The 20,927-nt window shown below is 48.8% G+C and overlaps 1 protein-coding gene across 1 annotated transcript; it reads right to left on the minus strand.

The window, feature by feature from the left end:
- Nucleotides 1–1,132: 1,132 nt before the first annotated feature.
- Nucleotides 1,133–18,075, minus strand: UHMK1 (U2AF homology motif kinase 1). Its single transcript, XM_056845033.1, has 8 exons — nt 17,823–18,075; nt 12,368–12,660; nt 9,397–9,588; nt 8,879–8,973; nt 6,576–6,652; nt 5,304–5,402; nt 2,810–2,898; nt 1,133–1,308 (listed from the first exon to the last, which is right to left on the minus strand). Exons 1-8 carry the CDS (start codon nt 18,073–18,075, stop codon nt 1,162–1,164), a joined length of 1,245 nt encoding a protein of 414 aa, XP_056701011.1. The 3' UTR covers nt 1,133–1,161.
- Nucleotides 18,076–20,927: the final 2,852 nt, after the last annotated feature.

Genomic DNA, 20,927 nt, shown 5'->3' on the forward strand with positions numbered 1-20,927 from the left:
AACTGCTTGACAGTGTGTAGTCGCAATAAGCAAGAAAGCAAGGTCAGGGAAGTCAGCAGAAGATCCGGGTTGGAGAACCATCGGAAGACACCTGAAACAATGCTGGGAAGATCCCATACAAATTCAGGATCGCCTTTAAAATAAAGCCTCCGTCTAAAGAAGTTTTTTAGACACGCCAGAGCTTTCTGTTGCAAGCCCACATGTACTGTAACTAGAATTGCGCCGGCTCCCAGCAGAAAGGGCTCTGCACATTCCAAGAAACGGCTAGAAACATCTGAGAGCCATGGAAAATTTCCACAGGCAGAAGGGATTTCTGTAAACACAGCGTTTCTCGCCTCCCCCTTTTCTGTTGCAGCCCTCAAATGCCCCCCCAAATGCTACTCCTAGGGGAAACTCAGGAACGGTACGAGGGGAGAGTTGGAAAATTGCTGCAGAAAGGGGGGTGGGGAACCACAAAAATCATCCCCCTTCCCCTCTGTGGAAATCTTCTGCCTGGATCCAGCCCTGTAAGTGCAAGCAGTACCTTTACCGGGCGCTACTCAGCCTAGCAAAGCGCACGTATGTCTTTACCCCAGGTCCCCTGCTTGTAGGCAGAGGTTCTGCGCTTGGAATAAGACACTTTTCTAAGGTGAGTGTCCCTGCTGTTTCTGTCACTGGGATGCTCAGCAGAGGCTCCCCGTGGGCTCAGGGCAAGCATGCATGGAAGACTTGGCCTGGGTTTCTAGTCTTGTTCCTCAATACCCGGAGAAGCAAATTTCACCGCTTCTTTGTCAGGGGCTGCCCAGCTCCAGCGAGGCTTCTCCAAACCTTTAAGACGACAGCAACCCTCCCCATCACCTTTTGGGGCTTCTTGCTTCTGAGGTGTCTTAACTCTCACCACTACGTGGAGACCTAAACGCTGGCTTATTTTTAAACTCATGCTTCCATTTCATAGTCAGAATTCCAGTTATCGCAGAGTTAACGGAGGAAAAGGGGAGCAGGCAGATTTGGCATTCGTCAAAAGTAAAACAAAACGTATCTGGGTCACTTTTGCAGATCACGGGATGGAAGAGCGGATACGCGGGTTCCATCTCTGGGGGGGCGGGCGGGGAGAGACAACCACTCAGGCAAAGCCAGGCGGGTGGGGGGGAAATGCTCCTCACTCCTGACCGCTGCTTCAGACTAAAGCACGGTTTGGTAAACGTATCCCCTCTTGTAGGCACTCAGTGGGTAGAAGGTAGCCACAACAAACTTGCCGTCAAACCTCTTCCCGGTCAGGGCTCGTTGGGCGGCTTTGGAATCGCCAGCGTTTGCATACTCAACGAAGACCTGAAAGGAGACAGGGGAGGAAGGTGGGCACATTTAATCTGGCATTTTGCATAATGATCCACCCAAGATGGCTGCCTTCTTATTCCAAAATGGGCAAGAGACTGGGGCCATTTATGCAGGGTCGATTTTGATGCTCACTCACAGCTGCTTTTTGAAATCCGTCCTTTAAAATGACGGTTCACGAACCCAGTGCAAGAGGAGAAAGTCAAACAAATTCCACCCCCCCACTCACCTGCTCCTTCGTTCCTTTGTTTGCATAGTCATTAGCAATCCTCATTTGCATAGCTAAGCTGTGGCTGTGATTTTTCATGGTTCCTTCAGTAAATGCTTCGATGCAGGGGCAGAGCAAATACAAAAGGTCGCGTTAAAGGGGCTCTTAAGAAATGCGAAGCAGTTATGTGCCGGCTTTGTAGTGACGGCTGGAATGACGGTTCAGCTTGAAGAAATCAAAAAAATATGCGGGGCACTTCAGCCTGGAACGCGCTGCTAATTACCAAGCATAAACAGCCTGGGGTAACTTAAAAAATAAGAAGTGGGGTATACGTATTCAGACTCCACAATTGCTTCCATGTGAAGTTCTCCCCACCTGAACTGCGGTGGGTTTTTTGAGGGGGGAGTGTCTCTGCACACCTCCACTGCTGCTTCCCCCAAACCTACTTTAGTATGACCTTTAAAAACCCAAAATGGTGCTCTTAATGCACAGAGAAGAAGAGTTGCTTTTTATACCCTGCTTTTCTCTATGGGGCCTAAACGCACCAACAAGTTACAGCATATTATCATCGTGCTCGGTGTGTGTGTTTCGGATGTATATTCTTCATTTCCGATCACACCGTGCCGGTTAAGACTGCTCCCAAGACGGTTTGTCGTCATATCGCACCTCCAAAGTAATAGTCCGAAAAGTTGAGAGGAGGAGCGAGGGGGAGCACTGCGTCATGTCTACGTAGCTGATGCTTCCCCATCTCCCCTCCCGCTTTTTTCCCCATGCATACGCAATATCCGAAGGAGCGCTGTACGCCATTAAGAATTGCCTCATTTGCACGGTAGGGAAACCCTAATCACAGCCTATGCAGGCATTCCCCCCCCAAAAAAAAACCCCCAAATGAGCCGTTCCTTGCACAGTGCTAATCACAGAGATGATATCTTTTCTGGCGTTGGTCCAACGATCTTGCATTTTTTCGTTGGGACGAGCACATTAAAAAAATTTTTTGAGAGCAGGGAGGCACGCTCAACCCCAGCAGCAAGAGAAAGAGAGGAACAGGTGGGGAGAAACTTTGTGCCGGCAGGAGAGCCCTAGCTTGTGTGTGTGTGTGTGTGTGTGTGTGTGTGTGTGTGTGTGTGTGTGTGTGTGCAGGTGCTCTCTCTATCCCTCAGCCTCTCTCCCTTCCTCCTCCATGCCGAGTATGCGTATATTCCTCACTAGTCTTAATACACATTTACAACATTAGGGGAAAAAAAGATTAAAATAAAGCTCATACTACCCCCCTCCCTTCCATATACTTACTTGGCCTTTGCCTGGATTTTCCTTTGGGGCAAACAAGGAAACTATTTGCCCGTATTTGCTACATTCTTCTCTGATATCATCCACTATATCTGTGGAACCAGAAAGATGGTGTAAGATACTAACCAAAGAACAGGTTAGATCCTAGAACTCCATGCAGCAAAGCATTTGCCTTTCTCCCCTGCAAGGAACCTTCCTCTGGAGGAAGAGCATCTTTCATCAGAGGAAGGCTCCTTGTGACCTAGAAAGACTCCACAATTAGCTAAACAGAATGGTTGGATCCAGCCTGCTGTGCATAGCAGAGAAAGAGTGGTCCTTTGGACACAGCAATCCCAAGTCCAGATGCCCACTCAGGAATGAAACTCACTAGCTGACTTTGGGCAAAATCATTATTTCTCTGTGTAAAATAGCTCAGTGGCTAAGAGACTAGACCAGGGGTCCCCAACATGGTGCCCGCTGGCACCTTTCCTGGCGCCTGCCAAATGTTTTCAGACAGTAGGCAGGGCCAGTGGGGCTTTTGCCCAGCAGGGCATCTGGTTGACCCCTGGAGATCTGATTGGCTGTGCAGAATTTTAAAAACTGTGCGGGCAGCAGCTGCCACCACAGCACAAGAATCTTCTCTGTGAGACGGAAGATAAGCTGCGCATACGGAAGAGATTATTTTTAAACAATATGTTTCTTTTAAAAGGCATCCTGTTATCAAGAGCTCCTTCCTGAAATGTTCAAGAATTATATTACATTTTTGCGTAACCTCACTCCTGACATTTTGAGGTTGGCTCTGCCTCCAGGGGCAGCGATACTGAGGTTGTGCCAACCACCCAGCGTCAGAATTCCAAGGGCACCTGAAGGCTCCAAAAAGTTGGGGAACCCTGGACTAGACCCTGGACTTCTTAAACTATTTCCACGCACAACCCCTTTTCGCCAGAGAATTTTTTACGTGACCCCAGGTATATAGGTATATATAATAGGTATACAAATCAAACATCTACTGATAATAAATCATACAGAAACCTTTTACTGTTGCCAAATTTTTCACGACTCCCACATTCAGTTACGTGACCCCGACCCACAGTTTAAGAAGCTTTGGTCTAGGACACTGACCAAGTTAAGATCACTGGAGGGTGAGCACGATACAACAGTACATTAACAAATATGTAAAACTTATTATGAAAACTATGTGCCCAAAATAATGTGCTCAAAACTATGTGCACGCAGCCACTCAAAATCCTGGAAAGGAATAACAGTGCAATTATGCTGTCTGCACCCATGGCTGCTTACACAGGTGGCAAGGAGAAATAAAAGGGCCACAGCAGACACTGGAGATTAAAAAATAAGGCCAAAACCGATGGCGCAGAATAAGGTTAAAATATATTTTATTACTCAGTTAAAATCCCCTATGCGTTTCACCCAAGAGGCTTCTTCAGGGGAATCTGTTAGTTTTGCAGTGTATGTGTACATCACTGAAAAACCACTGCAAGACTAACAGATTCCCCTAAAGGTGCCTCTTGGGTGAAATGCATAGGGGATTTTAACTGAGTAATAAAATATATTTTTACCTTATTTTGCACCATCGGCCTTGACTTTATTTTTTATCTCTTGCTTACACAGGTGTAAGGTCAGAGCTGTGCAGTTGGCATCCTATGTGCTTCCAGTAGCGGTACTGAAAGAAAAAAAAACCCCAATATCGCTTCAAGCAACAGAGAACACAGTTAACACCACTGACCCACACCAAATATGGTGTGGTGTGCTAATGACCCCACATTAGCTATGCACCATCCAAAAGACACACCCACTGCACAGCGCACTTGACAGTATGAACCCCTCTGGTACATGACAGCAGGAGCTTATAACTAGCCCACTCTGGGATCCCTGCAGATGGAGAGAGGAGTCAGGACAGGTGAGGGAGAGCAGGTATGGGAAAACAGAGTTTGGACCATGAGTTGGCTGACAGTCCCATGCTAGGGAGGCCCTTCTTCCAAAACTCGATTTATTCACAGAATCATAGAGTTGGAAGGGACCACCAGGGTCATCTAGTCCCACCCCCTACACAATGTAAGACATTCACAACTACCTCCCCCCCCACACCCCCAGTGACCCCCTACTTCATGCCCAGAAGATGGCCAAGGTGCCCTCCCTCTCATGATCTGCCTAAGGTAATAGAATCAGTATTGTTGGCAGATGGCCATCTAGCCTCTGCTTAAAATCCTCCATGGAAGGAGAGTTCACCACCGCCCTCAACAGGTGGCAAACATGCCCACTTTGTCCCACGGCCATTCCTGGAACACTCCCGCATAGAAATTACCTGCTCCGCCAATCCCACTCCAACGAGCATCACCCTGAGTTGGAAGCAGGACGGTTCTCTTTTGGAAAACTGCCCCATGGGAAAGGCGGATTTCGGAAGCATCCCCCAATCCATCTTAAGCCCCCTTTCCCTGCTACTCTATTCTGCAGCATACTTCAGAGTCGGGAGCTATATGAAAAAGGGCAGAATACGAACCTTCAAATTCTTTGTCGTTCTGAAGAGCAGCATCGTCCAAAATATTTAGCAACCTCAGCACAGGAGTTGGAAGCATCACCAGATCCTCAATGTGGGGAGCTGTGAACAGCAGATAGTTTCAAAGAGCAACAGGTTATTTTATCCAAGGAAGACAGCAACTGGTTGATAGAGTTGGCTGGAACTTGTCAACTCCATCCTCACCAATACTAAAATCATCTTCCGTTTACTAGCATGCTTGTCATTATGTGCAAGTCATTACAACCTAATCTCTATAATTATGTTTGGACAAATTATTGAGACATTTCGGTGGGAGTCAGCGATGCTAGAAGTGTAGCCATGTTCAACTGCTGTAGGGCGCATAACCTTTGGAGTCTGCTTCATAAGATGATGTGGTTTTTGCCACAAAAGGTCAAGCCACTGTATATTTTTTAGTCTTTGAGGTGCTCCAAAACTCCAGTGTGTTTGGAGAGGTCACTAAGTCATGATTCAGGACTTCAATGAAACAGGAAGGGATTTGTGCGCGCGCATACATGTTTATAAGAAACACCTTGGATTAACTCTCTCCACCTCATACTGCTTCTTAACTTATTAGTTTTTAGCAGATTACTAAAATATTAAAAAAACAGACCACATCTGAATGGCTGTGAAAATCAATCAGAAGGGCATAAAATTTCACAACTGAAAGAGTAATAGGTCTACTATCATCTTCTAATAAAAGAGGTAATATATCCGCTTGATCTATATTTTGGAGCAAAGGAAAAATCAAAAGGTTTCTAGCCTTAGTAAAATAGTTGCATTCAAAAGTCATGTGATACAGAGTATCTAAACTACCTGCACCTTGGAGTAATAGCATGCCCAGAAGAAGAAGAGTTGGTTTTTATATGCTGACTTTCTCTACCACTTAAAGGAGAATCAAATTGGTTTACAATCACCTTCCCTTCCCCACAACAGACACCCTGTGAGGTAGGTGGGGCTTAAAGAGCTGTGACTAGCAGGCTTCATGTGTAGAGGTTGGGAAACAAATCCAGTTCACCAGATTAGCCTCCTCCGCTCATTTGGAGGAGTGGGGAATCAAACCTGGTTCTCCAGATCAGACTCCACCACTCCAAACCACCGCTCTTGACAAGTACACCACGCTGGCTCTCAAGCCACAAACAGTCCAGAAACTATTATGAGCAAAACAGTTCTTTTAAAACTGAAGATTGTTAGCCTCCTCGACAAGAGAAAGTTGGGATAGTTTTTTTTTTTAAATCAACATTTTATACAGCCTACCAAAAGGAATGCTGAAGAAAGGACTGCACAAGGCCTCCGCAGCAGTAGCTCTTTTCTCTTGCTCCATGTGAAGCATGCTGGAAAACAAAGGCATTCTTTATTTTACCTGGCAACCTAACAGCAAATCCTCAGAATTATGAAAACAAAAGAACCCCAAACTGACAGAAAGACACACAAAAAATCCCAGAGGGTTTTGTTCAGCTGTTCAGTCACATACTGTCAGAAACCTCGCTTACCAACTCTGAGCTTCCTCGAGGCTGAATCCTCCCCTGAAGCCGTCCACTCAGCCGACAAACTACTAGTGATGGAAGCCACACTGTTTTAGAAGTTGTCGTTTTTGAAAAGTTGCTGGGAGACCCCGATCTGGATTGGGCACACGGTGTGGCGGCCCCTGGAGCTCTGTGTCCCCTCCTGCACCTTTTCAGGTGCGAAAACAAAGGCACGGTAGGGGAGGGAGCACTTGATCCACTGCGCACTTGATCCACAGAGGAGGCCTCCCAGCAATTTTTTTAAAACTACAACTGCTTCTGACATGGCGTCAGCAGCCACAGGATGGACCCGAGGCCACTGTGGCTTATAGTTAGTCCCTCAGACACAGCAAAGGCCTGCTCTTTTCCAGTGGTGGCTCCAACATTATGGAATGCTCTCCCTAGGGAGGTGCAGAGAAGAAGAAAGTTGGTTTTTATATGCCAACTTTCTCTACCACTTAAGGAAGAATCAAACCGGCTTACAATCACCTTCCCCTCCCCACAACAGACATCCTGTGAGGTAGGTGGAGCTGAGAGAGTGTGACTAGCCCATGGTCACCCAGCTGGCTTCATGTGTAGGAGTGGGGAAACCAACCCAGTTCACCAGATTAGCCTTCTCCGCTCATGTGGAGGAGCGGGGAATCAAACCCGGTTCTCCAGATCAGAATCCACTGCTCCAAACCACCGCTCTTAACCACTACGCCACGTTGGCTCTCTGGAGGGCCTCTGTGATGCCTGCCTTCCATGATAAAGGTAAGGCTGCTCTTTTTAAGTAGGCCTTTTCCAACTAATTTCGTAAGGAGAATATTAATACCTGTGGATAATTTTTTTGGGGGGGGGCAAGTTGTCTGAGCCACTGTGGTGGGAAAATGGCACATAAATACTTCAATAAATAGGCAAGCAAATGGAGGGAGCATTCAATAACAGTGCTGAATGGTGGGAGTGGGAGGATGATTGATTCAAGATACGCTGTCTTCGGATCTCTGGATGAGGCTCTGCTCTGAATTTCATTCCCTGAAATTATACCAGAGAAGATCAGGCCCAAACTACACCAGAAACCAGACCATGAGCTGAGTCAGAGTTCTCCTAACCCCACTCCTGCAGCCCCCCAACAGGGGAATTGCCTCCCCATTTGGCTCAAGAAAAACACAGAGGGAGGGGGCTGAAGCCCCTTCTCTCCACTGTGCCCTGGTCTGAACTGGGCCCTACAGCGCTTGGGGAAAATATTTCCCTGCAGCTGCCTTCCGGCTGCAGGGAAAGCGAGCTGGTCAGGAGAACCCTGACCTAAAGACCAAAAACGTCTTATCTTTTTCAGGCTTTAGAAAGCAGTCAGAAAGAAACTACCCCCAACCAATTTGCCCCAGCCACCTCTAAAACTATAGCCCAGAAACGAGAGGTGACACAGTGGTTCTTCTGCCCAATGGTTTACAAGCTCTCCTGTAGCTAAACCACCTATGTTGGATGGCTTATGTCAGACGGGCTCCTGACCTCCAAGGAAGGATACTTCCACATATTTTGTAGGAAGCAGATTTCACAGAAGCACTGCACTGATAGTAAGGCTGGGGAAGGGCTGTAGCTCAGTGGTAGAGCATCTGCTTGGCATGCAGAAGGTCCCAGGTTCAATCCCCGGCATCTTCAGTTAAAGGGACTAGGCAAGTAGGTGATGTGAAAGACCTCTGCCTGAGACCCTGGAGAACCGTAGCCGATCTGAGTAGACAATACTGACTTTGATGGACCAGTAGAAGGCAGAGTGTTCATGGCTGGTCTAGAACTGCAAGGCATAATTCCCCTACAAGGAGAATACTGATTCCTTTATCATCTTCCTTCCAACCTAGCAGGGTGAGCTAGGCTTCCCAGGTCGCCTGCTATTGGCAGGAATCCTCCCGCCATCTGCCTGTTGTTCCCACTGCCATTCGGCAGGGGGGAAATGGGGGTTGGGAAGAGTTATCAGGTTACTCCCAGCGCAAACCCAGAAGTGATGTTGTGCCAATGGCATGACATCATTTCCCCCCATCCCTACCACAGTCCCTCTCCCTGACCCGAGGGTCAGCATACCTTTTGAGGAGGTCTCGGAGATGATAAGCTGGGATGGCGGAATTTTCCACACTTTTGCTGACAAAAATGTGATCAATAATGGCAGCGTTATTTGCCTAGAAAGGAAAGGAGGAGGGGAAATCTCTCAGGAAAATATTTACTCCTAATGGTCGGTCTGTACAGAAAGATTGAGCTTCACCCAAGATAGCACTCAAAATCTCAAAATACTTTTCCTGCCCCAATCAAAGTTTTTGCTGAGTCTTCCACATTTTCCAGTTAGAGCGGTTCCTCAGCGGAACAGGCTTCTTTGGGAGGTGGTGGGCTCTCCTTCTGTAGAAGTGTTTAAGCAGTTGGCCCCTTTTACTATTCCATCTCTCCAGCAAGGCAAATTCAGGCCATACAGGATGCCACCTGCCTTCAAGAGAGATGAAATTCTTAAAGGTCCTGAAGAGCAACTTCCACTAAAACCATAACAAGTCTCCTTGGGGGATTAAAACCTCAAAAGCACAACAGTCTCCTCTCCAAACTGAACCACTCACCTTCCATTCCCAAGACTGGACAATGTGTTTCAGTTTCATTCCTGAGAACATCTCTACCAACACGATCCCTAGACTCCAGAGATCTACAGCAGAAGTACACTGGGTTCCGCCCTGCAGTCCAGCCTGAGACAGGTAGTTCTGCAGCTCTGCCTCAGGAGCCCGGTACCCATCAGTCTGAATATATTTCACATCCTACGGAAAATAAAAAACTGCTTTAGAATGTTAATTCGTAACCCAGGATCGCTTGAATCTTTTGCAAGGATACCTTCGCTTCTCTTTAACAGGGACCCACAGGTAAGCTGCCTGCTTAGGGTTGCTTGACGTGGTAAAGGTAAAGGTCCCCTGTGCAAGCACCGGGTCATTCCTGACCCATGGGGTGATGTCATATCCCAATGTTTACTAGGCAGACTTTGTTTACGGGGTGGTTTTCCAGTGCCTTCCCTAGTCATCTTCCCTTTACCCCCAGCAAGCTGGGTACTCATTTTACCGACCTCGGAAGGATGGAAGGCTGAGTCAACCTTGAGCCGGCTACCTGAAACCAACTTCTGTTGGGATAGAACTCAGGTCGTGGGCAGAGCTTGGACTGCAGTACTGCAGCTTACCACACTGCACCACAGGGCTCCTACTTGACGTGGTAAAAGGAGCAAAAAATACAACCAGACTGTCAACATTACATTGCTTCCTCCTTGGATTAATTAGACAATCTATTAAGAAACTAGTTTAAAATTATCCTCTTCCAAGCAAAATTCCAGAGCTGAACAGAGGCTCTGTGCTGTGGGGGTCACCCTTTTCAAGAGAATCTGAAAAAGAATCTTAGCTTGCCCCTGGAAGTACTCAAGCAAGTGAGAATCAGATGAACTCTCCACCGAAGTAGGCTGACTGAAAGAGAAAAGGCGACATCTGTATTTTCAACCCAAAGGTTTTACAATGAGGCTGAGTGGAAAAGCTTTATGGAGAGCATTACCTCAGGAAGAAGCCGCCTTAGTGAGCTTATCGGTAATCGATAATTTATAACCAGCAGCCACGCATCAGAAAATAAGGGAGCAGGAAGGAGCTGCAAACTGAAATCTCTGAGAAGTTGGACATTGTTATCTGCTACCCCATGGTGCAGAATGATAAGCTGCAGTACTGCAGTCCAAGCTCCACTCATGACCTAACTTCAATCGCAACAGAAGTTGGTTTCAGGTAGCTGGCTCAAGGTTGACTCAGCCTTCAATCTTTCCGAGGTCGGTAAAATGAGCACCTAGCTTGCTGGGGGTAAAGGGAAGATGACTGGGGAAGGCACTGGCAAACCACCCCGCAAACAAAGTCTGCCTAGTAAACGTTGGGATGTGACGTCACCCCATGGGTCAGGAATGACCTGGTGCTTGCACAGGGGACCTTTACCTATTGCTGCATTTAAATCACTACACTGTAGATTTTGAGTTTCATGATTTCTATCTAAAGACAAGGACCAACACCCAGATCTCCAGTTCTGACCATTACTGAAGTCTGGCCTACAACTAGAGTACTGGAGCGCCAACCCTTGACCCAAAAGAGGTGGGATAACATGCAGGCTGGGAAGTGGCTGGATGTCACAAACTCAGCTCCCTGTTTACAAAAAGAGGATCATAATGAGAATTAATTCACAGGAAGAGCTACATTGGTTTACACAACTTCAAACCACCTTAACAGATAAGCTTCATTAGTCTAATAATACAGTCTCCTGTACTTCACCTTGTTGATAAAATATCTATTACTATTCTGGATTTTCTTTCACTTGACAAGACCCACCATCAACACTGGCTTCAGCCTTTGTAAACCATTGTAACAAAAAGCTTCCTCACTCTTAACAGTACAAATCTAGAGCTTATGTAAATTAATTACCACCCTCTTTCACCCCACTGCTAATAACTAACAAGTGTGGCATGATGACGGCCAGGAATGATTTCATATACTATAAAATACGACATATCTTAGCAATCAGCATGTTTTATTAGGGATGCCAGCAACCTGGAGAGAAAGTGTTCTGTTGTGTCACTTAAAACCATGCCAAGATTCACTATCTGGTTTTTACACATTAAGCCTCTATTAAAGGAACAGGATGTTTTTTCTCCAGATCTGCATGTTATGGACCATAGTGATGAAAAAACCCACGTATAATTTCTGTCTTTTTGCATGAAGGATTCAGGAGATGTTCTAATAAAACCACCGACATACACAAAAGAGAATGAAGGCTCCCTGCTTCCAGCTCATGGAGACGGTTAAACAGTTTCATGGCTGGAGACAGACGTTCGTTTCACACCGAGCTGAAAGTGTTCTGAAGGAGGTATCGCTTCCCATGGGATACAGGTCTTTTATGCATGGCTGTTTCACTCGCCGTCACTCCTCCAATGACTTCGGGTCTTTGTTTGGATTATGCATGCCATTTCCGACCGTCAGAGGTCGCCTCGCTCTCCCCCTGCATTTCCCCACATTTTGAAATTCAAGATAGAACAGGCATCTGAAAATGCGGGGAAACGAAGGGGGAGAGAGAGGTGACCTCTGACAGTCTGAAATGGCATGCTTAATCAAAACAAAGACCCGGAGTCTTTAGAGGGGGGACCGCGAGGGAAACAGCCATGCATAAAAGGCCACATATTTCTTTTGTCCAACTGCTCTCTTTGGACAAAACAGGGTTTGCAGGTTTTTGAAACAGAATACAAAAGCCAGCGCAACCTGTTGACCAGCTATGTGGGAGAAGCATACATACCGTGAGCAGTAATCCATCTTTCAACTTTTTTGGGGGGGAGGGGAGTTGGTAAATGCCAGGATGTTGGGCTACAGTTACATCCCATTAACAAGGGCCATCTAAAAATATTCAGCAACCGGACTGACTTTCTGCAGCAATCCTGGTTCCTGGGCGGCCCCCTCGCCTTCAGAGAGGGAGAGAGAAAGGTCAGCACTGCCTCTCAAAAGACTGCCTAAACAGTGTCAGAGTTGCTCAGCCAACCTGATTCCCTTCTTTGAAGCTGAGTCCAAAGTCAATGAGCTTGAAGCACTCCTGCTCCGCGCTCCAGAGGATGTTGCGTGGCTTCAAATCAGCATGCACGTAGCCCTTGTGGTGGAGGAACGCCAGGGCTTCCAGGACGTCCCGGGCACAATGCTGGGTCATCCACATGGAGCAGCCATGCTGGCTGGAATGGACAAGGAGCTCCGACACGCTGATGTCCAGCAGCTCCAAGAGGAGAGAGTTAGACGGGCCTTTGACGGAAGAGCAGCTCGTAAACACGCCGTACAGGGTAACTGCAAGGAGAGAATGGTCAAAAATATCAGCACGAGCCATTACTCAGTCAACAGAACTTGGAAAATAGTCCAGCAGCACCTTGAAGACTAATGACAGTCCTGACCTTTCTAATGACCTTTATTTGGCACGGACCTTCATGAGTCAGGGCTCCCTTCTTCAGAACCCGGAAGCTGCTCTCAACTTACCATTGATGCAATTCCTGCGGTGTTATTCAGGCACTCTTCCTCGAGTCTCCCTCTGGTGCTTGCCTACCCACTGACAACTGAGAGGTGGTTTGGAGAGGTAGACTCTGCTCTGGAGAACCAGGTTTGATTCCCCACTCCTCCACATGAGGGGCGAAGCTAATCTGGTGAACTGGATTTATTTCCCCGCTCCTACACATGAAGCCAGCTGGGTGACCTTGGGCTAGTCACAGCTCTGATAGAGCTCCCTCAGTCCCACCTACCTCACAGGGTGTCTGTTGTGGGGAGGGGAAGGGAAGGCGATTGTAAGCCGGTTTGAGTCTCCCTTAAGTGGTAGAGAAAGTCGGCATATAAAAACAAACTCTTCTTCTTTTTCTAAGCACCCTCTGCTTCTTCAAAGCAGATCGCCTTTCTAGGAAATGTATCCCCACCATTCACTCCCTGATCCTGTCGAAATATTACTGACAAAGTACTACAAGAACCCGACCGTCCTTATCCTTATCTCCCTGGAACATTTGGGCTTGATTACAGAGAAGGTCATTGCTAATATTAATATGGCTAGAGAACTCAAATGCCAGAACACACTGAGTCACTTACACAGATCCAACACATCCGAAGCTGAATTCCTACAGCAACATGGTGTTCTCACCATTTGGGAATCATTGATCCAAGTCACTATTTTCCCACAGCCTTTATAAACTGCAACTGTGTTATTCCAAGTTCCTCTTGCCCTTGGTACGGTGGATACTTCCCCCTGTTTCTCTCACTGCTGCTGTTGTCTATTACATAAGTAGGGAATATTTTACACTCAAGCCCCTACCATTCTGCACACTGTTTGGAATTACATTTCTCTTGAGGGGTCCCAGATTCAATCACCAGCATCTCCAGTTAAAGGGACTAGGCAAATAGGTGATGTGAAAGACCTCTACCTGAGACCCTGGAGAACTGCTGCCGGTCTGAGTAAACAATACTGACTTTGATGGACCAAGGGTCTGATTCAGTATAAGGCAGCTTCATGAGGACTGTACAAATGAGGATGAAGCAGCCAGCATTTCTCCTAATCTATTAAGCGAACTATCAAGGATCCACACAGGCTGCACATGGGTACTCTGAGGCTTGGGAAGATCAGATTCACTGTATCAGTACCTCCCCTGTGCAGATGCACCCAGAGCTAACCATTTCTTACACCTTGGATGGGGTTCCAGAGATGCAGCAGATATTGACCATCTGTGGAACAAATGCCAGTTCCATAAACGAGAGCTGAATTAGAAATAAATAAGGGATCTGTCAGCAATGCTGATTCCATGACCTTAGGCAGTTCATGAGAGGGAGGGCATCTTGGCCATCTTCTGGGCATGGAGTAGGGGTCACTGGGTGTATGTGGGGGAGGTAGTTGTGAATTTCCTGCATTGTGCAGGGGGTTGGACTAGATGACCCTGGTGGTACCTTCCAACTCTATGATTCTATGAGACAAAAACCTCACTTGTTCCACATTTGTCATGCGGATATAAAACAAGTGTGGAGTCCAGGCAGTTTGGGGGTTGGTTCTAACCCATGACAAGAAGCTTTTGCTTCATGGCTGTTGTTCCTAGTTAGACCTGTTTGTACCACCAGGAAGATGGGAGTTAGTCTCTGATGGTTGTGAGGCTCGGGGGTGAGATTCGAGCTAAAGGAGACGACGACCTTTAATTAACTATTACACAATCCGATCGCAGGGAAGGCACCTGCCGCTTGAAAATACTGCAGTGCCTACCTCCATCCTCCTTGGTATATGTCTGTGACGGCCATATGCAGCAGAGAAAGGTGATAATTTCAGATCCCATCAATGAATAGGCTGAAATGATTTGGCAAATCTGGGATGACCTTCTTGGAACAACAGCAATAAGTATGCTCAGGCTTGGGCTGTGTGTTGGGTTCCTTGATTTCTGTTATTACGGTAGATGCAGAAGAGGAAGCATTTCACAAAAAAGGACAGAATGGTGTCTGGGGTGATTGGGTTGTAACCTGGGAGATATGGCGACAGGCTGCCCCCAAGTCCTGGGGTGTGAAGAACATTTTGCATCCTCTTTTCCTTGACTTTTCAGCATGTCTGGAAGTCTTCCCTGAGTCTCAAAGACACGGACGGTCATTGTTATGATTTTCTTTCAGTGATGCAGGAGCAGTGCTTATTCCCGAGTGCCGAGACAGGTGCAGTGACAGCCATAGCTAAGGTACCTGCTCTCATAAGTGGACGCTAATGCCCTGCCATTATAAACAACACATTTGCCATATAAACTGGCCCATTTACATATTTGAGTTGTCAAGTCTGGGCCACCAACTGCTGCTGTGGGGAGAAGCCAGTGCAACAGCTTTGCATGCTGAAGGCCCCCAAGTTCAGTCCCTGGTGCACCCAGTTCAGAGGATTGGGGAGTGGGGGATATGAGCTCGGTTTTGCTGGGAAGGGCGGGATATAAGATTAACAAACAAACAAATAAAATAAGGCCTCCATCTGAGACCTCGGAAAGCCGCTGCCAGTCAAGCCTAACCTTGCTAGACCAGTGGTTTGACTCAGTAAAGCAACTTCAGGTGTGGCTGCATGCGAATCCCACCTCACTTGAACACATGAACACATGAAGCTGCCTTATACTGAATCAGACCCTTGGTCCATCAAAATCAGTATTGTCTACTCTGACAGGCAGCGGCTCTCCAGGGTCTCAGGCAGAGGTCTTTCACATCACCTACTTGTCTAGTCCTTTTAACTGGAGATGCCGGGGACTGAACCTGGGACCTTCTGCATACCAAGCAGATGCTCTACTACTGAGTCACATCCCCTACCCACTTGGCTGGCACAGGGCTTTTGCGGGCTGTTCTACAGGAGAATCAAGTGGGCAATCTCATTATGCACCCTCACGTAAAAATCCCTCATAATAGAAACATAGTGGGCTGGGGAGAGGAATTCTAGCTCTGCCTGCTTTTTTTTAGAGGTAGCTAAAAAGGCAAATGCGATCTTGGATCTTGCATCAACAAATGTATAGTGTCCAGATAACACGAAGTGATGGTATCGCTTTACTCTGCTCTGGTTAGACCTCACCTAGAATATTTTGTTCAGTTTTGGGCACCGCAATTTGAGAAAAATGTAGACAAGCTGGAACGGATCCAGAGGAGGGCAACAAAGGTAGTGAGGGGTCTGGAAACCAAGTCCTATGAGGAAAGGTTGAAGGAGCTCAGTATGTTTAGCCTGAAGAGGAGAAGACTGAGAGGGGACATGATAACCATCTTCAAGTACTTGAAGGGCTGTCACATAGAGGAGGGTGCCGAGTTGTTTTCTGTTGCCCCAGAAGGTCGGACCAGAACCAACGGGTTGAAATTAAATCAAAAGAGTTTCCGTCTAGACATTAGGAAGAATTTTCTAAGTTAGAGCGGTTCCTCAGTGGAACAGGCTTCCTCGGGAGGTGGTGGGCTCTCCTTCCCTGGAGGTTAGTAAGCAGAGGCTAGATGGCCATATGTCAAAATGTTGCTCAGATTTTACATAGGCAAGAAATGAAACTCATTTTTCTCTTTAAAACAATGACCCCTACCGGACTCAACAGTGAATTTGATTTATCCTGCTTTTTGTAACACTGTAGCTTTAAGATCCTCAGTAGGTCATTAATTCAACTCACCTGTATGTTATGGGCTGCTATTTTAAATCTATACCCTGGCACTAGCATATGATCTGTTACCTCGCTGAAGGATAAGAGAACCTGTGGTCTAGGAACCCTCAGGGTCAATTTTAAGACATTCATGGTAAGAATTTAATTTCGTTAAGAGCATAATTCATTTTTGTATCTACTAGACATTATGTTATGTATAAGTTTTTCATTCTGCTTAGAGAATAATTGCATGAAGAAGCACATGCGAAACGAATACCAAACCGGAGGTATCGTCTCGGCTTCCCTCGGCTTTCTTTTAAACATCAAGTGCACCACAGAGACTCTTTACCACTTGCCAGTGGAACTTTTCTTTGCGTTTGAGGGCAATTCGCCCTTATACATGTATTTTGCTTTGGGTGTACTTATTTTGTGTTGAATATGCATGAAGCAATGCTTTTTCTTTCTTGGTTATAAATATTATATGAACTGTCTAAAATTTATATTACATTATTGTGAGCCTTCGTGCTGCTGTTTCCAGAACCTCCAGGTACTAGCTGGAGATCTCCTGCTATTACAACTGATCTCCAGCTGATAAGAGATCAGTTCACCTGGAGAAAATGGCTGCTTGGGTCATTGGACTCTATAGGATTGAAGTCCCTCTCCTCCCAAAACCCTGCCCTCCTCAGGCTCTGCCCCAAAAACCTGCCGCCGGTGGCAAAGAGGGACCTGGCAACCCTACCTTAAGCAGCTGATGAGAGGGAGGGCATCTTGGCCATCTTCTGAGCAAGGAGTAGGGGTCACTGGGGGTGTGTGTGGGGAGGTAGTTGTGAATTTCCTGCATTGTGCAGGGGGTTGGACTAGATGACCCCGGTGGTCCCTTCCAACTCTATGATTCTACCCTGAAAGTACGTAAGAGATTTAAACCTAACATTCACCAAGCAAAAGTCCTTTCTCGGAGCGCAAGCCCTCCCCTTCGGTCTGCAGAGGCACCCAGGGTCGCCAGGTCCCTCTTCGCCATCGGAGGGAGGTTTTTGGGGGCGGAGCCTGAAGAGGGCGGGGTTTGGAGAGGGGAGGGACTCCAATACCATAGAGTCCAATGGGCAAAGGCGGCCGTTTTCTCCAGGGCAACTGATCTCTATCGGCTGGAGATCAGCTGTAATAGCAGGAGATCTCCAGCTAGTACCTGGAGGTTGGCAACCCTACGGCCACCCCCATTCCCCGCCCTCCTTCCTTTCAACCGGCGTCCGAAAGCCGCCTCTCCCCGCCATTTTGCGCGCCCTCCTCTCAGGGCTGGCGAGGCCCGCCGCGGCGCTCTGCACATGCTCGCCGCCCGCCCGCCCGCCCGTCCGCCCGCCCGCGGCCTCTCACCGATGTTGCGGTGGCCCCGCAGCTCCTCCAGCGCGGCCCGCTCCTTGCGGAAGCCGTAGTCCCCCCCGCCGCCGCCGCCTCCTCCCGGCCCGCAGGCCGGCAGCAGAAACTCCTTCACGGCGGCGGGCGGGGCGCGGGGGTGGCCCAGGCAGCGCGCCCGGAAGACGGCGGCCGACGAGCCGCGGCCCAGCGGGGCCTCCACCTGCCACAGCCGCCCGCCCGCCGCCGCCACCACCGGCGGCCCCGCTGCCATCCTCAGCCCCGCAGGACGGGAGCCCGTCGCATCGCCGCCGCCGTCACGCAGGCCGGGCCCGCAGGCGCCGCCGCCGCCGCCGCCCTCACGTCAGGCGCTCCGGCTCCGTCACGCCGCCCGCCTCTTCCGCCTAGGCCGCTGTTGCTGGGCAACGGCGGGAAGAGAGGCCAGCGAGGCCCAGGCCCGGATCTTCGCGGCGCAGAGTTGTGTGTGTGTGAAGGGCCCTCAGGTCGCTTCCCACTCAGGGCGACCCTACGAATCAAAGTCCTCCAAAGTGTCCTGTCCTTGGCAGCCTTGCTCAGGTCTTGCAAATTGAGGGCCGTGGCTTCCTTCATTGAGTCCATCCATCTCTTGTTGGGTCTTCCTCTTTTCCTGCCGCCCTCAACTTTTCCTAGCATGACTGTCTTTTCCAGTGACTCTTGCCTTCTCATAACGTGACCAAAGTACGACAGCCTCAGTTTAGTCATTTTGGCTTCTAGGGTCAGTTCAGGCCTGATTTGGCCTATAATCCACTGATTTGTTTTTTTGGCGGTCCACGGTACCCGTAGCGCTCTCCTCCAACACCACATTTCAAAGGAATCTAAACTGAGGAATACCCTGGTACTTTTGTCAATACTGCTGTGCCCAGGCTAAATATTACCTTTGGCCAAATGTGCTTGATTTGATTTAATTTAGAACCTGCTGGTTGTTGTGTTTGTTTGTTTTTTTGGCGGTCCACGGTATCTGTAACACAATCCTCCGACACCACATTTCAAAGGAGTCTACTTTCTTCCTATCCGCTTTCTTCATTGTCCAGCTTTCACACCCATACATAGTAATAGAGGATATGATGGCAGAAATTAACTTAATCTTGGTGGCCAGTGACACATCCTTACACTTCAGAATCTTTTCCAGCTCCTTCATGGCTGCCCTTCCCAGTCTCAATCTCCTTCTAAGTTAGTCCACTCCAAACCCATCGATTGCAACCTGCTTCAGTTAGAGCACCTCCGCGTAGGATTGCAGATCAAATCAAGCCTGAACTGACCCTAGAAGCTATAAGGCCATTTATGCATGGGAGGTTTTGCCTTAGATTTGTCATTTTCTAGATGCACATTTCCCCTGTCCGAATTCTCAAAACTCTCCATGGGGGCTTATTTTTGAGTTCTGAGAATTCAGATGGGGAAAATGTTCATCTAAAGAGCGGCAAATCCGAGGCAAAACCTCCCATGCATAAACTGGAAAAGACGATCATGCTAGGAAAAGAGGAAGACCCAACGAGATCGATTGACTCTGTAAAGCAGAGAGTTCCCCCAACTTTTTGAATCATGGAGCACTTTTCAGGAGAGAAATTAGTCACGGAGCACTAATTTTCACCTAGCACCAAAACAAATGACAGCAGTGTTATGTATGTATGTTGACAGTAGGCAGGAGAAACCCTGTCGAGCTTGGGGTTCTCCGAGGCTCCTAAAACTGCATGCGCCATTGGTCAATAGGGGTCATTTCCCCCCCAATCTTGGACCAGGGGGGAGTGGCCGCAGGCGGCCAGAGGGGCATATAAGTGGGGGTCAGTCCACTGTATTGCAGTTTTGTTCTTGTTCTCAATAAAGCGGTTGTTGGAACTCCGTCTCCGACCTCGTGTGTTCTCCCCCATGCAGACTTAACAGTGGTGACGAAGGCTGGTAGGCAGTCTGGCTGTCCTGCTGAATCCTTGCTGAAATCACTCTCGCCTCTGCTGATTTCTCGGTGCCGGTAGGCAGCCCGGTTCGCCTTGCTAAATTACTTCGACACACGTGGGAAACGCAACGCACCGCACCATGGCCACCAAGGGCTCCATGGAAGCTTTCGATACTGCCCACCCCAGCGAGTGGGAAAGCTACGCCGACCGCCTCGCATTTTTCCTGGATGCGAACGATGTTACTGACGCTGGCAAGAAACTCTCCCTGTTCTTCAGCGTGTGCGGCCCTCGAACGTTCCAGCTGGCCCAAACCCTGTTGGCCCCCGCGAAGCTGAGCGAGACGCCGTTTGACGCGATCATGGCGGTGCTGGGGAACCACTTCGTCCCCCAGCCCACACAGCTTGCCTGGCGCCTGGACTTCCACCTGCGGGACCAGGAGGCCGGAGAGTCCGTCGCTGCGTACCTTGCGGGTCTACGCCAGACCGCGAGGTTCTGCTCTTTTCCAGACCCCGACGGCACGCTTCGGGACTGGCTCGTTTTTGGACTTAGGAACGAGAAGGTGCGCCGCCGCCTCATGGTTCAAAAGGACGTCTCGCTGACTGCTGCCGTCAACGAAGCCACGGCGGCCGAGTCTTCAGCACGGGCAGACTGCATTGGCGACCGAAGCCCCACACCGCCGGCTTGCACCACGGCCCCCGTCCATTACAAGGACGCCAGTGACGGAGACTCCGAGGACGAGGCACACAAAATGTCCGCCAGGGCACCCAGGTCACGGGGCCCAGCGGGCAGGCCCTGCGCCAGCTGCGGCGACCTGTACGACCGCCGCACATGCCGTTTCCGTGACACCAATTGCCGGGCTTGCGGCCGGGTGGGCCACATCGCCAAGGTTTGCCACTCCGGCTCAATTTACGTCCGCCGAGTTCCAGGACTTCATGGCAAAGAACTTAATCCACCACGTGACCTCAGCGCCATTCCACCCCGCCACCAATGTCCAGGCGGAGCGAATGGTCCGGACGACCAAAGATGAGTTACAGCGCATAGTCCACGGAGACTGGGACGTGCGACTGGCGGACTTCCTGCTAACACAGCACATCACGCCCAACTTCAAGACGGGCAGGAGTCCCGCAGAACTCCTAATGAGCTGCTGGCCGAAAACACTGCTCGACCGGCTACACCGTGATCTTGCGGCAGAGAGAAC

This window comes from Euleptes europaea, chromosome 2, assembly GCF_029931775.1.
Source record: "Euleptes europaea isolate rEulEur1 chromosome 2, rEulEur1.hap1, whole genome shotgun sequence".
In the NCBI taxonomy this organism is placed as follows: Eukaryota; Metazoa; Chordata; class Lepidosauria; order Squamata; family Sphaerodactylidae; genus Euleptes; species Euleptes europaea.

Coding starts and splice junctions, on each gene's coding strand:
- UHMK1 (XM_056845033.1), bottom strand. CDS start 18,075: ATGGCAGCGGGGCCGCCGGTGGTGGCGGCGGCGGGCGGGCGGCTGTGG. Junction 2,899..5,303: donor GAACGACAAAGAATTTGAAG/GTTCGTATTCTG, acceptor CTGGTTCCACAG/ATATAGTGGATGATATCAGA. Junction 1,309..2,809: donor AAAATCCAGGCAAAGGCCAA/GTAAGTATATGG, acceptor GTCTCCTTTCAG/GTCTTCGTTGAGTATGCAAA.